General features: G+C 32.9%; 2 protein-coding genes across 2 annotated transcripts; one reads left to right on the top strand and one right to left on the bottom strand.

Annotated features, from left to right (window-relative positions):
* The first annotated feature begins 1927 nt into the window (after positions 1 to 1927).
* Positions 1928 to 4832, top strand: LOC105140723 (replication protein A 70 kDa DNA-binding subunit A). Its single transcript, XM_011047669.1, is given in 9 exon segments — positions 1928 to 2794; positions 2797 to 3490; positions 3492 to 3600; positions 3603 to 3654; positions 3657 to 3808; positions 3810 to 3877; positions 3879 to 4045; positions 4048 to 4157; positions 4159 to 4832. Coding segments are annotated over 9 exon segments (1506 nt in total). The 5' UTR covers positions 1928 to 2697; the 3' UTR covers positions 4216 to 4832.
* On the bottom strand, positions 4348 to 8952 carry LOC105140746 (mechanosensitive ion channel protein 10-like). Its single transcript, XM_011047710.1, has 6 exons — positions 7360 to 8952; positions 7130 to 7253; positions 6471 to 6764; positions 6190 to 6392; positions 5646 to 5916; positions 4348 to 4885 (listed from the first exon to the last, which is right to left on the bottom strand). The coding sequence occupies exons 1-6, from the start codon at positions 8799 to 8801 to the stop codon at positions 4490 to 4492; spliced, it is 2730 nt and encodes a 909-aa protein (XP_011046012.1). The 5' UTR covers positions 8802 to 8952; the 3' UTR covers positions 4348 to 4489.
* Between the last annotated feature and the right edge of the window lie 6935 nt (positions 8953 to 15887).

Genomic DNA, 15887 nt, shown 5'->3' with positions numbered 1-15887 from the left:
AATATTATTCAAATAAGATAATTAATGTAATCATATTAACCATTTTTAGTCTGATTGGAACCTCCTTTGTATGTGGTTTCAGTTAAACAATAAAAAGAGTTTATATTATACTTATTTGAAATACCATTAATGGATCCTCTAATCTTGATATTTTTTTTTATCATTATTTAATCTTCACATTAATCTTACATCTCAAAGTCTTCCTTGACTTATTATTATTATTATTATTATTATTATTATTATTATTATTATTATAGTTAACCTCTCTATGGTTTGTTCCCAGTCTTGTTAGATTATTTATTACTTCAAGACTTCTATACTTGGAAGAAGATATCAATATTTTGGTTATATCAATTATCAGTAAAGTAAACTTTGAATGATGAATTGAAAAAAAACATCAATTTTAAAAAGGACAAAAACATAACTCAAGTCAGTATATCAAATTTATGACTTAATCATGAGACTAAGATAAGTCTGTATAGAAGAAATTGAATTAAATAATGGAGGTCAAGTCCTAAGCAAACTAAATGATGAAAGGTGAAATAGAAAAGAAAATTCAATTTAAAAAATGAGCCAATTTAGGTTAACTCGACGAACTCCTAACTTAAGATATGAGATCAAGATAAATCTATGAAAACAAATTAGAAAAAATCACAAAGTTCAAGGTCTAATAACTTAATGTTGAATAATAAAATTTAAAAAAAAAGCAATTTTCATAAAAGAAAAGGGCTAATCTTCAAAATCCATGGCTTAAGTCATAAAACCGAGATTATCCTATAGAAGACAATCATGAAAAAATAATAAAGCAAAATTCTTAATCATCTAAAAATAATAAAAAAACAAATAGCAATAAAAAAAATGATGACCAAATTGAATAAAAAAATTAAATAAAATCAAATGTTGAGGGTTGAAATTGAAAAAAAACCAAGAAAATGATTAAAAAAATAACAATATAAAAAATAAGGACCAAATTAGAGATAAAAATTAAATGAAATAAAATGTTGAGGAATACAAATGACAAAAATAACAATTCAAGAAAAGAAATAAAAAAAATAGCAATTAAGGACCAAATTAGATAAACAAATTAATGATATAAAATATAGAGGGATGAAACTGAAAAAACAATCAACTTTAAAAAGCCTTACAAGCTAAACAAATACCAATTAAAAGATTAAGAATCAAAATTGATATAAATAGATATTAACATGACATATTTAATTTTTAAAAAATTAAGAATCAAAATTAATATAAATAGATATTAACAAGACATATTTGATTTTTAAAAGGACTAACACAAAATCTGAAATGAGAAAAAAAAAAGAGATTAAAGAAAAACAAGCGACTAGAAGTCAACCACTATTCCATTATATATATACCATTGAAAAGATAATGGCTTGACTCTTTTAAAATTGTTAGAGGTGATATTTGATTACTAGGAGTTGCCGCATGTGCTATCTCAATACATGCGACCTCAATAAATGTCAATCATATTAATTTATTATTATTATATTTATATTTATTAAAAACTGAATTGCTCTATGTTAAAATTGATTATAACTAAAAAAAACTATAATGAAATAATAGACGTCAATTTTTGTTTTTATCTTTTAAGGCAATGCAATCATTTCATTATTTCAAAGTATTAAAAAATCAATATTCCTATTTTTAGTTTTCTTAGTTTTTAAACATATTTTAATCATTTTATCATTATGCTCTTGAAATGTAAGAAGAAGATGCGTGGTCTCCCATCAATATTATAATAATAATAATAATAATAATAAATAATGTATCTCTTGAAAAACAGATCCCAACCCCCCCTATTTGATAAGTGTTCAAAGTGAAACGGAGCGTTTTGCTTTTTTAATTTAGAATTATATAATTAGGAGCGTAATATAATTGATATTAGTGAAACTGGGTAGAAACGTAATTCGGTGGGTGCTTGCTCGCCGCATATTTTGATCGCTTTCTTTGAAAACCAGAACCGAAGCCCGTTATTTCCTGCCCTGGAATGCAATGCCATTGCTGCCCTCCATATCATATTTCTTGGGTTTCTTTCCGTTGCACTCAAACTCAATTCCCATTTAAATCCATCTAAAACGATCCCCGTTAATCTGACGACCACTGCAACTGCACGATATCAACGGTGGCGATGTGAACTTGATGCCGCTGGTTCAGGCTTGGATTTAAAGCAGATGGGAAGCGCACAGGAGAGGTTCAGGCTCCTCGTCTCTGATTCCGTGTTGACTCAGCACGCCATGCTTGGTACTTAGCTCAATGACCGGGTCAAGCCTGGCGTTGTCAGGAAAGGATCTGTCATTCAATTGATCGATTACATTTGCAGCCACGTTCAAAAGCGCCAGTCAGTCACTTAGTTGTTTTTTCCCTAACTAAATCTCGTCTCCTCGAAATTATTACTAATTTGCTATAAATTCACATGATCGAATTTCAAATGTGGATTGAATTTTTATTTTCAAGGAAATTCTACGTTTTAGTTTGAAATCTAAAAATTGATTAAGCTGGTAGCTGGACTATAACTAAATTAATTATGTTTCATTTTAATTCCTGTTATGTTAATTATTAATTAAGAGTTTATTATGTTTGTTTAGCTTAATTTTATTGTAAAATCGTGGAGATGATGCTTTTTTGAATGGTATCACATAACTTGATCATCTTATAACTGAGGGAAATAATGATTAAATGCAAGTGTTTGGCTCTTGTTTTACTGGCAACGGCTGTTTTGGTCACTTTTCATACAGGATTACTGTCGTGCTCAACCTGGAAACTATAATACCAGACTGAAATTATTGGAAATTCTGAAAATGTTTCATGATGCTACTGCTCACAAGTCATTCCCTAATACCAACTCAGTGAAGTGAGTAGGGCTTGCTTATTACAATCCAACTTCTCAAAGTCATGTAAATATGGATATCCACAGCATCCGGCCTGCTAGTCATGGTGGAAATATGAAAAGTTTCCGGCCCACTTTGAGTACTCAGAATCAGGGCAGTAATAAGCGGAGTCTCCGACCTGCTTTGACTGCCCAAAATCATGGTAATGATGTGCAGAGTTTCGGACCGACTGTTCGACCCACTCCAAGTTACAGAAATCATTGTGCAGTTGTGAAGAATGAGGCCACAGCACGGATCATTCCTATTAATTCTTTGAATCCATATCAGGAACGCTGGGCTTTCAAAGCCAGAGTAACTGCTAAAGGGGATCTTCGTCGCTATAATAATGCTCAGGGTGATGGGAAGGTCTTTTACTTTGACCTTGATTCTGACGGAGGCGAAATAGGAGTGACCTGCTTCAATGCTGTTGTTGACTGCTGCTATGATGCTATTGAAGCTGGTTATCTGATTTCAAAAGGTAGCTTAAAATCTGCTCAGAATAATTTCAATCATTTGAAGAATGAGCGGGAGATATTCTTGGAGGCAACTTCAACTTTGGATATTTTCCCTGAAGAGGATAGCTCCATACCACAACAGCAATTCCTTCAAACCCGCAAGTGAAATTGAGATTTCTGAAAACAATTCCATATTTGATCTTATTCGTATTGTGATGTATGGGAACCATTTAATTCCTATATTGAGAAAGAATGGTATATGGAAACTAAAAGAAAGATTCTGAATCTAAAAGATGGCTCTGGCAGGGCAGTTGACTATCCATTTGGGGAGATTTGTGCAGCAAGGAAGGTCAAAAATTGAAAGAGATGGTTGATTCTGGGTTTTTCCCTGTTTTAGCTGTCAAAGCTGGGAAGGTTAGCGACTTCAATGGAAAATCCTTGGGAACAATTTGTTATAGTCAGCTCTTTTATAAATCCAGGTATTCCTTAGGCTCATGCTGTGAAAGACTGGTTTGATCAAGGGGGCATGATGATGCTTAGTGCCAGGAGGATCCAAGAATGAGATTCGCAAAATGGCGTCTCAGATCAAGCATGAAGGTCTTGGAAGATCAGATAAGCCTGATTGGGCCACTGTGAGGGCAAGTATAAGTTTCATCAAAACAAATTCCTTCTGTCACACAGCTTGCCCTTTGATGATTGGAGATAGTGTAACAAGAAAGTGACAAGATCTAGAAACTCAGGATGGCAACGTAATAGATGCAATCGAGAATTTGACGAGTGTGATTATAGGTATCTTCTTCAAGTTCAGATTCAGGGACCACCCAAGATTGACTTGGGTAGCCCAGTTATCAGATTTCAGATGGTCTATCTAGTTGTTCATCTTATAACGAGACTAAGAAGGATTGCTTCCTCGAGTATTTCCATGTTTCAAATGACAGTATCGTGCTTTCAGAGCAACACAATAAAAGAGAGGTAGTGTTCCTATGTTGTGTTGCATCCAGACAGGAAAAGTAATTTTTAGATTTCACTAGTCTTGGGCCACGTTACATCTGAAGATTTCACACAGAGGATCATTGAAAGCATCAAACAAGATACAAAACATGAAGTTGTAAAAGAATTCCAAACATTCTCAGAATTGTACATTGCTTAACCCCGCTTGACAGGGTCGAAATTGGAAACTCCGATCACTGCACCAATAATGGCACCAAGCACAACTCCACCAGCCACAATGCTGAGCAAGAAGTTCTTGAGAGAAGGAGAAGCCCCAGGCCCAGCTGCTTCAGCTACCTCTGGAATCACCATGGAAGCTGTAAGTGCACCTGCTGTCAATCCAGTGACCAACTTCTCCTTCAACGAAGCCTTGACTTGAAACCTACCACTGGATTTTGACGCTGACATAGCCTTAGATGGCCTCGCTGGGAGTGGCTTGAAGAAAGCCTCAGGGGCTGGAACCCTCTTTTGGCCCGCATAAGTTAATGGCAACGCCATTGACACAGCTGAAGTTGAAGCCATCTGTTTCTCTGATCTTCGCTCCTGCCCTCTCTACTCTCTTCTCAACAAGAAGCTTTCTTTTGGTGAAATTACCAATATAATTGGTGAAGATGTTATTGTAATGGTTGCCTTACAAGATGGAGGGAGGGAAGAGGGGTAATGAGAGGTGGAAATTTGAGATATCAGGAAGACTGGTCATCTTGATCTGTCCTTCGTGGCAGCTTCTCCGTTGGGCATTGGTGGATAAGGTTATCGGATTGGACCAATCACCATCAAGTTTGAAATTTGGAGGAGAGTTCTCGTGGTTGGCAATCCCAGCACTGCATATTTGGATATCCCTTCACTTGTTAAAACTGTTTGGGCCCTTCCAATGGGCCCAAGTGGATTGAAATGCCCAGAGTTTAGGTTTAAAGCCTTTTAAGGCCAGCCCAAGGCATTTTAAAACAATCAGGTCGGAACCAAGAAGAGATCAAACTAGACAAAAAGAGAATAATCAGAGTGATGACGGGAAACAAGATGCTGAAATGGAGAAGAAAACAAAAATATGAAAGAGAATATTGAAAATCACAGCCTCGAGCGACAAGTAGAAGAGAAGAAGTGCAAAAATTACAGTTCTCTCGAAGTCTCAACAACTAGAAAACACATGGCAAATGCTACTATTTTTTCAACCCCCAAACATGGCAAAGAAAATCCCAGCTTCAAAGACACCAGCCACCACCATGTCGACTGAGATTCAGATTTCAGGCACGAGAAGTGAAGCAGAGAAAGAAAATAAGGTGAAGAAATTTGGGACAAAGAAGAGGGACCGTCATCTTGCAAGCGCTGGAGCTACTGAAGCTGCTGTCCCGACATAGCTGAGGTGAACTTGTTGAGGCAGAAGATGGTACTTAATACCAAGATCTTCGAAACATTTCTTCAACTCTAACACTAGATCAGATCTTCTGTTTCCCCTATCTCCACTGTTCTGGAAGTTTATAGTGTGATTAACATAGAGGGCCATTCTCATCTTATTCACATTCTCAATCTCTTGAACTTGAACACTGTGACCAGGCCGCCAGTGCTGTGGCTTGCTCTCCAGGTACCTGATACATCAAAACAAAGCCACTGAATGAGAATTGACAGGAAGGAACAAGTTAAGAGAATACATGGTCGACGAAATCAAAACAGAGAAGAAACAAAATGTAGTAAAACAGAAATGGGCAATATTCGGTCAATCAGGCTAATCCCCTCTGCCGATATTCATCAGCCCCCCCTCCACTTATATGATACATGTATAGAATCTCTGTGCAAATCAATCATTTGTATATGAAATGACAATAACAGGGATAAAGACATCTGTAAAAGACTTAACGTACGCTTTTATCCTAGCTTTCAGAGCTCCAATAGTCTCAATTGAAGTGGATATATCAACAGCGAATTCCACAGAATCACTCATTTCTGGGCTCCTGTAAAAGTTGCTGATAGGTTTGGTAGCAAGAACAGTGTTTGGATAGAATATTTTCTCATTGTCGTATCTTAAAAAGACAGTGGTCAAAATGTTCATCTCTTCAACAACCATCTGCAACGAGCCAGTCAGGGTGTCAGTGTACATGGTTGACCTTCGCATTTTAATGGTGCAAGGATCAGGGACACATACCTGCACTCCATCAATGACACAACGATCACCAACATCAAATGGGTGCATGACGAACACAAATATGATGGCTTCGAACACGGTCTTGGCACTGTTACCAAAAATGAAAACCACGAGTAATAATTGAGATGAAATGAAGACAAGCACTTTGGTTGTTAAATATCCCATCACAAGCAACCACACAACAACGATCACAACAAGCACAGCAGCAGAAGCCAATTTGTTCAGCTCCTCAATGGCTGTTTTTGTGTCATTCAAGGAGTGTGCCAATGATTTGCGCTCATTATAAACATTCACCTGCAAACAGGAACTGTGTTACATTAGCAAATATCCAAAAGTTCACTTCAACAAGTCTAGTGTTCTATACCCCAATTCATAATATAGTCCGTTGAGAAACATGACATAAGACTGATGATTTTTGGTAGGCAAACAGACGACAAATTTCTTTAAAAATTAAGCATCTTCATGCACAAGCTCATAGCAGTTTAGTTAAAGTTTTTACTAACAGTAAACCAAAGTGCATGCGAAGACAAAACAAGTAGCTGAGGACAAGTGTACTGGCACTGGCATTATCTCTAGTCTTGAAAAGATTTAGAGAATAAGAACAAAGAGCTTGGTTGCCTATGGACCATTTGTAAGAACAGATTTGACAAAGATCTAACCAGCCAATTTTTTAAAGCTGATCTCTTGATCTTTCGAGTTTCTGTTGCTCCTTCAAAGAGTGGAATTACGTTGTCCACCTCTTCCTTTTTCATGAACCGCAAGAGGTCATCTTCTTCAATGTACCTAGCACATTAAACAGGAAAGAAAGTGAGATCATTGCAAATTAAACTATCTTCAATTTCATCTTAACGAATAAATTGCAGGGATTTTAAAAGGTAGATATCCTCACTTGCTATGAGGCTTTGCCACATTCCTGAATATCTTATAAGCCGCAGCCCTTGCTTCCCACTCACTAGTAATCTCTTCATCCTTCTTCTCACCATCCTCCTCATCACTCTGGTCAAGGTTGTTGGAGAGAGTGGATAAGCCAGAACCACTAATCACATTAATCAATCCTCTCATGGTCCAAGCAGAGATCTTCCCATGTTTCATTTTCTTAAGCTTATCAACATCAATCACCTCTTCTTTTTTCTCTGCTTTCTGTTTGTTAGTATTCGTAAAACTCAACTGGCCCGGCAGCGTCTTAGTGCTCGTAATGCTTTCAGCCATCTCCATCACGGGAGGCCCAGAAAGAGTTATGAGAACATACTGATGAAATATTGATTCCTGAATTCTATCAAAGAATCTAGTAACATGAAAAGAAGAAGCTAATAACTTGAGTGAAAAGGTTTTCGCCAGCCATATAGCAGCCCCGATAAGACAACCAGCAAGGGCTCTTGTAATGTTATTCAGAGTCTTGGTAGTTCGCCTGGATCGTTTAACTCCACTTTCAAACAACAAACCCCAAGCTAGCAGTACCAAGCCTAACCAAATAAAAGCCTGAACACTCTTTTTCAACCCATATACAAAATAAAGCACCTTCTTCTTTAGCAAGAAGTTCCTTTCAATCAAGAAAACCAAAACATTCATAAACCACTCGGTAAACAATCTACCACTGAAAATAACTAATACGAGCACACACCATTTCCACAACTTCAAACTCCAAATCTTTGAATTCAGCAATCCGTCAACAGTCAAGCTGGCAATTAACAGTCCCATGATGCACACAAATGCAATCAACTCAATCAAGGGTAATACTTTCCATTTCTTACCCGTAATTTTGCCCAAATTAAGAATTGCCGTCCTATAGACCTCATCATCATCATCGTCTAGTCCTGGCGTTCCAATCAACGGAGTTTTTGGGGTGATTGGAGTTGACCTCAAGTTATCCCTTGGTGTAGTAACACCAAGTGTGTGATTTGGTGAAGCAACATTACGCGGTGAGCTTGAATTCCCCGACTGGCCGGTCTTCATCTCTTCCTTTAAGATTGCATCATATGGATAGGATGGCTCTACCAGTCTTGATTTTGGCTTCGAAAATTCAGACCTTGCAAGTGATTTTCTTCTTGTTATGGAGTCTATTGTTGGGATTTTTGGAGGTTTGTGTGGTGTTGGACTCGGAGCTGGGCTTGGCTTTGGTATCTTCGAAGAAGGAGATGTTTGAACTCTCACCGACAGATTCTCGAACTCTGTTAGCTCAAGATTTGCTGATGAGTCTCTTGGAGAAGAACCCAACTGGGAATTCTTTGAAAAGGAGTAAGCTTTAGTATTAGCATCTTGATTCGTGGTTGAAATGTGAATCACCACGTCATTTGTTCCTTTCTTGTCTATCACTCCTTCGCCAGCTTCCATTTTACTCTGTCTCTCTCTCTGATAAAACCCCGATTTCTTCTGACATGAATTTGATCACGTGGAAAGACTGTGTTTTCCACTTCCCCGGGGAAATTGGAGAAAAAATCTCCCGGGAAAGTTGTAGATTTTCTGTCAAATCCCCACCAGAAATCAGAAAATGGATGGACTCAAGCAGGGTTTAGAAAAAAGGCAATACAATCAACAAGTATGCTTGGTTTACGATAAGAGGACAGTTGAAGATAAAAGAAGATAACTTGGAATCGTGGGAGCTGCTTTGCTAGTTTCTTATGAAATAGTAATATGTTTTGGATGCAGAATTTGTTGTCTGAACACACACAAAAACAGCCCTAGCTAAGCTTGATAGTGTGGATATATGTCTGTATGTTCTTACGATTTGAAGAATGGGAATAGAAAATCTGGGAAAATCAGAGAGCTATAAAGCCATGGCCATGAATAGTTGCAAGTGACCAGTAGTTGACTGATACACGAGACGATTAGGGGAAGGGACACGCCGTCTCACAGAGGGGGAGAGAGACACACGTTTAACATAGACTCTGTTAATCGCGGGAAATTTTGCTTTAAAAAAGTATCGCCCGTCTGATTTCAGTCAACAAAACCACAGGCTTACCTCATAAAATCTTTGCATCTCATCTTCTTCTATATTTTATTTGATTTTAGGCCGGCTGTAATGCTGTCTTTTGGAGTGTTCCTACTTTACTTTTTTGTGTTTTTAATTTCAATAAATATTAAATTGATTCTTTTAATATTCTTTTAATGATTTTAATATTCTAATATAAAAAACTAAAATAATTCTAAAAAAATCATTTTAATTTATTTTCAAGTTAAAATCTATTTTGAAAAAAAACCTTCACTACAATTCAAAATATACACCTAATAAAATAAAATAAAAAATTAACAAAACCTAAAACATGAGTATTTTTATTTAATTTTACCTTTTTATATTTATGGGATGATAATTAAGTTACAATATTTTTAAAATTTTATTTGTTTATTAACTACAATTCTAAACAAACATCAAATAAAATAAAATAAAATATTTAATAAATTCTGAAACATAAGTATTTTTATCAAACTTTATCCTTTTATATTTACGAGCTGGTAATTGAGTTATAATATTTTTTAAATTTTGTTTCTTTGCTGTGATTTTTTTAATTATTTAATTAAAACAAAATCAATTTATTTAATATAATTAAGTCTAGAGTAGTAAAAATGATTTTTAAAATGTAATAATGGAACCCAAAACTGGAGGATTGCTCTTTCAAGGCATGAAGTGTTACATTCTTTGTTCTTATAAATCAATTCAAAGCGTGCAAATTGAATGAGATTTGGTTTGTGTGTTATATAAAAATAAAAAGAAACACAACACCTCCTCCTCCCATCGGTCGTTCTTCTTGTCGGAGGACCAAGTTGCTGGATGCTCAGCAGTCCAATCCGATGGCTCATGGGATGATGTCTGCCCATGGGGCCATCCAGTATTGCAGCGGATTAGGTGTAATGACAGGTTAAAGGAATTATTGTAACAAATATTTTAAGATGCTTGTCCGTTTCCCATAAAAATAAATGTAATATTAATTTTTAGTTTCACAAGTTGTCATTTTATATATATATATATATAAAATATTGGTATAGTGATTAAGATATTATTATATTTTTGTAAAAATAAAAATATAAGGTATATTTGTTAACTAGACCATACTCTTATATATTAAAAAATCAATCAATTTTACTTTCAGTTTGTTCAAATTCTTTAGAAAGATTTTTTCCAAGTCTTTTGTAATTTAATTATTTTTTCACTTTGTTTTTGTTATTTTAAAAATTATACTTGATTTTGATAGTTAGTCAAACTTAAAATAGTGTGGGTCCAACAAGCATGTTACATCTAAAGAATTTAAACTTAATTGTCTACAATATCTAAGATAGTAAGAGCTTCACAAGCTAACTAGCTTAGTCCAAGGTTGCATAGATTTAACAACTATGCCAAACCCAAAACGCTTGACAATTAGCTAAGCTTAAGGCAGTAAGGGTATGACAAACATGTTACAGCCAAAGAACTTAGACTTGATAATCAACCAAGCTCAAGGTAATGAGAGTTTAACAAACATGCTAAACTTAAAAGCACTTTGGCATGACACTCAGCCAAACTTAAGGTAACATGGATATAAAAAGTATGTTAGACTCGAAGCATTTGGATTCAACCATTACCAAGTTCTAAGGCTATAAGTCTAATCCTAAACGATCCCTTAAAATAAAAGTATTGAAGGTATGATAAATCGTCATGCCTTTTTATCTAAAATAATTATTTATATTGATATAATAATTCTCCTATACTTATAGGTTTATATAAAATATCTTAAGGGACTTACTATATTTATTATTTTATTAATAATATGTAAGAGATATTTATCTTTTATTAATGTCGTTGAAAGCATATGATTTTTTTTTTCTCTGAAACCTATATAGTTCAGAGGGGTATAAATACTTTCTGAACTATTCAAGTAATGATTCAGAACTTTTATCTCTTAAGATAAACTCAAAGATTTCATTTCATTAACTAAATTAAAACTCAAAAATAAAAATCTTTGTTCTTGAAATTTAAGGCTTTTTTAAGTTATTTATTGCATTTCTTCTAAATATATTGATTTTATCATTATTGGATCTTTAAGTCCTTTTCAATTACTGTTTTTATAGGTCCTCAAGCGTTTACCATAAGTTTGGAATTTCTTAGTCTAAAGAGTAGAAATCTAAATATCAGAATATATTAATTAACAACTATCTCATACACTAAATAACATATTATTTATGTATCTTGTATTTAACATCTTCATCATGATTTATCCATATTTTGTGAGAAACCAAATATTTAAAGAAATAAAAATAAGGAGGAAGAGAGAAGTTGAATAACAGATATATACAGATACAAATGAAGTCCTTAACATTATTGAGTCCTTGTAAAACCACCTTAGGAGACGACGAGGAAGCTTCACATTTGCTTTGAAACTTTTTCTTCTTTTTTTGGAGCAAGAGAGAACTCTTTTATTGTTGCTTATATTGATTGATTTCCCAGTATTCTTCAAAAACTTAATAGAACAAGCCAAGAGCACTAGGAAAAAAAAAACAGAACATTTATACAAACACGCATTCAATCAAAACAATTATCTTTCTCCATGCTCTCATATTGCTCTCATATTCTCTCTCATAAAACAAGAAGACATTGATGCCTAAATCACTTAATACTAATTCAGTTCTGACATTTTTTTGGGACATTCAAATCTTTTTTCTTTTAGTAACTTGTTCCCATGAATATTTTACTATACTGCTATTACAATGTGGTATTTGGATATTTTGTAGCCTTTTTGTTGCTTGAAATTATGTTTGTTTGATATGTAAATGAGCTCCATCTTCATCATAATAGTGTTTCTAAATTCCTTGATGGTAATTATATATTTAATGGAAAATTAGTAATATTAATATTACAAGGGCTCTTTAATGATTAAATGAAATATAATTGTATTTTTATAAATAATTTAATATTTTTTGTTAATATTTTTTTGAGGCAAGAGCATTAAGTGTTATGAATTTATAAACTCAAGGGTTTAAAGTGTAATATTCCAAATAACAAAGGAAAAATAACAAGAAAAAAAAATCTAACAATAAAAAGCTCGATGTAATTTTCTCATTTATTTAATATACTCATCTTTCAACAATTTTCATAAAAATCAATGGCCATGAATGCAACAAGTGATTGTTTCAATATACATTTGTGAAAACATCCCCTTAAGTAAAAAAAAATTAAAAATTAAAAAAAAATTTATTTTAATATATGCTACAATGATAGTTTTAATATGTAACTTATCTTACTCAAGTTTGATTTCCTAAACCAAAGCATAGTTAAAAATTAAAATAATATTCATTATGTCATTTTGTTATAAGAAAGTTTCATAATTTTTTTTTAAAAAAAGAGAGCTTCGTTTTTTTTCTTGCAATGCATGTTGATATTTTTTTAATTAAAAAACTATATTGATATATTATTATTTAAAAGTAAAGTTAGTTTATTATACGATCAATATAAACTTAATCAAATATAAAAGTAATATGCGATAAATCATAATATAATGTCATTTTATTTTTTATTTTTTATTTTTTATATTTAATAATATCTATAATTTAAAACACTTGAAAAAGCTCCAAAGAAAAAACAACTTGATAAAATATTGAATTTTCATATATTAATACTTAATAATATAAAATTATATTATCTTCTCCTACCAAAACTACTATTATTTTGCAATACTTGCAAAGTAATTTTGTCTAAAGAAGTCTTTTGTTCATATAAAGTCTATACATAACACAAATATATACGTTGTATAATATTATGATTTTATTAAGCATTTTTAGAGTTCTTTTCATCCAAATAAAGTGCCAAAAAGCTAACATGTAGGATAAAATGATTGAGAAAAAACTTACTTTAATTATTCTTACCCGATATATGAGACTTTCAAATTGAAAAAGCTAGAAGGAAAGTCACCATCTAGTTTATAAAAAAAAAATTAAAAATCCTAAAATATGCTTTTAGATAGCAACGATTTTATACCAAAAAGGACTGGATGTTCTTTGTTCTTTGTTTTAGAGAGAGGTTAAATTTATTAATTAACATGTGGTATCAACTCATAAATTACTCTTTTAAGTCTTTGAACAATAGATATACAAACAAAAATTTCAAGTATTAATTATGAATATTTTTTTTTCTTTTCACTATTTTAACTTGGGTTACTAATTGTGTTTTATTATAGGGTGAGTTAGTGTGGATTATAAGTGCTTTTATTTTAGATTGCACTGTTTGATATTATAGCGTGAATTATTGTAAATTATAAGTAATTTCACTATAAATTGTACTATTCAGTAGGACATGGTGAGGCTGCAAACCCATATCTTTAGGCTTACAGACCCCGCAACAAAGAATAATAAATTTGTTTAGTGGGACTAGATAAGGCTACAAACTTTATACACTAGCTGCATATCTAGGCGAGCGGGTTTGCAAACCTCCTAAACTAGGTCCGTAGATCCGCTCGATTGAGTTTGTAGATCTAAGCACTGGGTGCAGACCTGCTAACTGGGGTTAATTCTAATCTGAACTTGGGTTATATAGAGCCTTTCAGGGGTTGGAGACATGTGCAGTTGGGTTTGCAAACCCTACAAAAAAAAAAAAAAATCTAATAACAATTATTATTATTATTATTACCGTTAATAGTTAATAATTTTTTTTAAAAAATATATTATTACTATAAAAACTTTGGCCAAATAGGCTTGATATTATTATTAAAGTGATAAATATTATTATTTGTATTCTAAATATTATTATCTTTATTATAATTAAAATTAAGATTATTAATATTAAGAATATTATTATTGTGAAATAAATAATTAATATTATTCATATAATAATTAATAAATTTGTAGAAAATATTATAAATATTGAAAAGAAAAAATAGATTTGATTTGTAGGAAAAAATTAAGAATTACTATTACTATTATTATTGTTGTTATCATTATTAGTAAAGAATTTTTTAAAAATTATTACTACTATCAAAGAAAAACCATAATTTTTTTTTAAGATTAAAAAATATAAAAACTTGGATACAAACACCTGATGTCAGGGCTGCCAAGCCCTAGGCGTTAGGCTAGACCCGTGTGCCTGTCACGGCCTCATGCTGTAAACACTTGGCATAGAGTCTGCCCAACCTTGGGCAATAGGGACTAGCTTGCGTGCTTGGCTACAGACCTAAGCGAGCAGGTCTGTAGGCCCATGACCTAAGGTCTGTAGACCCAAGCACAAGGGCTGCATACCTGGGTAATGGATGTAAACCAGCACAAGTAGGTTGCAGAGTCATGCGCTGGGTGTAGACCCAAGTAAGTGGGTCTGAGGATCCATCACCTGGGGTATGTAGATCCGAGCGCCTAGGGTGTGCAAAACCATACGTTGGGTTCTGCATCAAGACCCAAGGTTATTGGGTCTTAAGTTTCTAGATATAATTATTTGTCTTATAAATATTATTATTTGTATTATAATTAAAAATATTAATATAAAAAATATTATTACTTGTCTTATAATTAAAATATTTGATATAAAAAATATTATTATTTATTTTATAAATATTATTATAGTTAAAATTATTAATATAATACTTATTAAATTTGAAAAAAAATATTATTGATATTGAAAAACAAAAATAGATTTCATTTGAAATCTAATAATAATAATAATAATAGTAATCATCATCATCATCATCATCATTGTTGTTGTTGTCGTCGTCGTCGTTATCATCATTAATAAATTTGATTTGAAGGGATTAAAAATTATAAGAACATGGGTCATGCAAGTCTATTTTTATTTTTATTATTAAATTTGAAATAAATATTATTATTATAAAAAAAACATAGAATTGATTTCAAGGGTAAAATCAATTACTATTATTACTATTATTATTATTAACTTGGTTCAGACATTCTCATCTAGACCCAAGAAACTTGGGGCTGGAAAGCGTGCCTCACCTATGTTACTTAGATGTGGCAGAAGCGCAGACCCACATCCCTTGGATCTTGTAACCCCACCTTACCCAAGACTATGTGTTTTGTGTAAAGACCTAATTTTCATGGGTCTTACATCAGGATCCAAGGCTAAAATGTCATGCTTCTGGACCCAATTTACTAGTAGTCGTAGTAGTAGTAGTAGTAGTAGTAAAGAAAAAGAAGAAAAAGAAAAAGTTGATGAGAACTTTAAGATGAAAGATTAACGTAAGGATTAAACAATGATAACAATAAATGTCAAGCTTAGAGGATCCACTAATGGTATGTCAAACAAGTACTATTGTTAATATGATTACATTAGTCATCTTATTCGATTAATGCTAATACTTGTAAATCTCGTAGGCATTCATGATTATAACTTATGTTAACAACAAATCAAGTTCCTTTTATAGCTCAGGTGTCGGTTATACCATACAATATGGCTATGAAAGTGCCAAGCATTTGTTGTACCAAGTGTTATACAACATAAATCTATATTAG

Source organism: Populus euphratica, unplaced genomic scaffold, assembly GCF_000495115.2.
Source record: "Populus euphratica unplaced genomic scaffold, PopEup_1.0 scaffold150.1, whole genome shotgun sequence".
NCBI classification, from domain to species: Eukaryota; Viridiplantae; Streptophyta; class Magnoliopsida; order Malpighiales; family Salicaceae; genus Populus; species Populus euphratica.
Note: the sequence above shows the minus strand (reverse complement) of the source record. Positions and strands in the feature narration are given on the sequence as shown.

Coding starts and splice junctions, on each gene's coding strand:
- LOC105140746 (XM_011047710.1), bottom strand. CDS start 8,801: ATGGAAGCTGGCGAAGGAGTGATAGACAAGAAAGGAACAAATGACGTG. Junction 7,254..7,359: donor GTGGCAAAGCCTCATAGCAA/GTGAGGATATCT, acceptor TTAATGTGCTAG/GTACATTGAAGAAGATGACC. Junction 5,917..6,189: donor CTGAAAGCTAGGATAAAAGC/GTACGTTAAGTC, acceptor TTGATGTATCAG/GTACCTGGAGAGCAAGCCAC.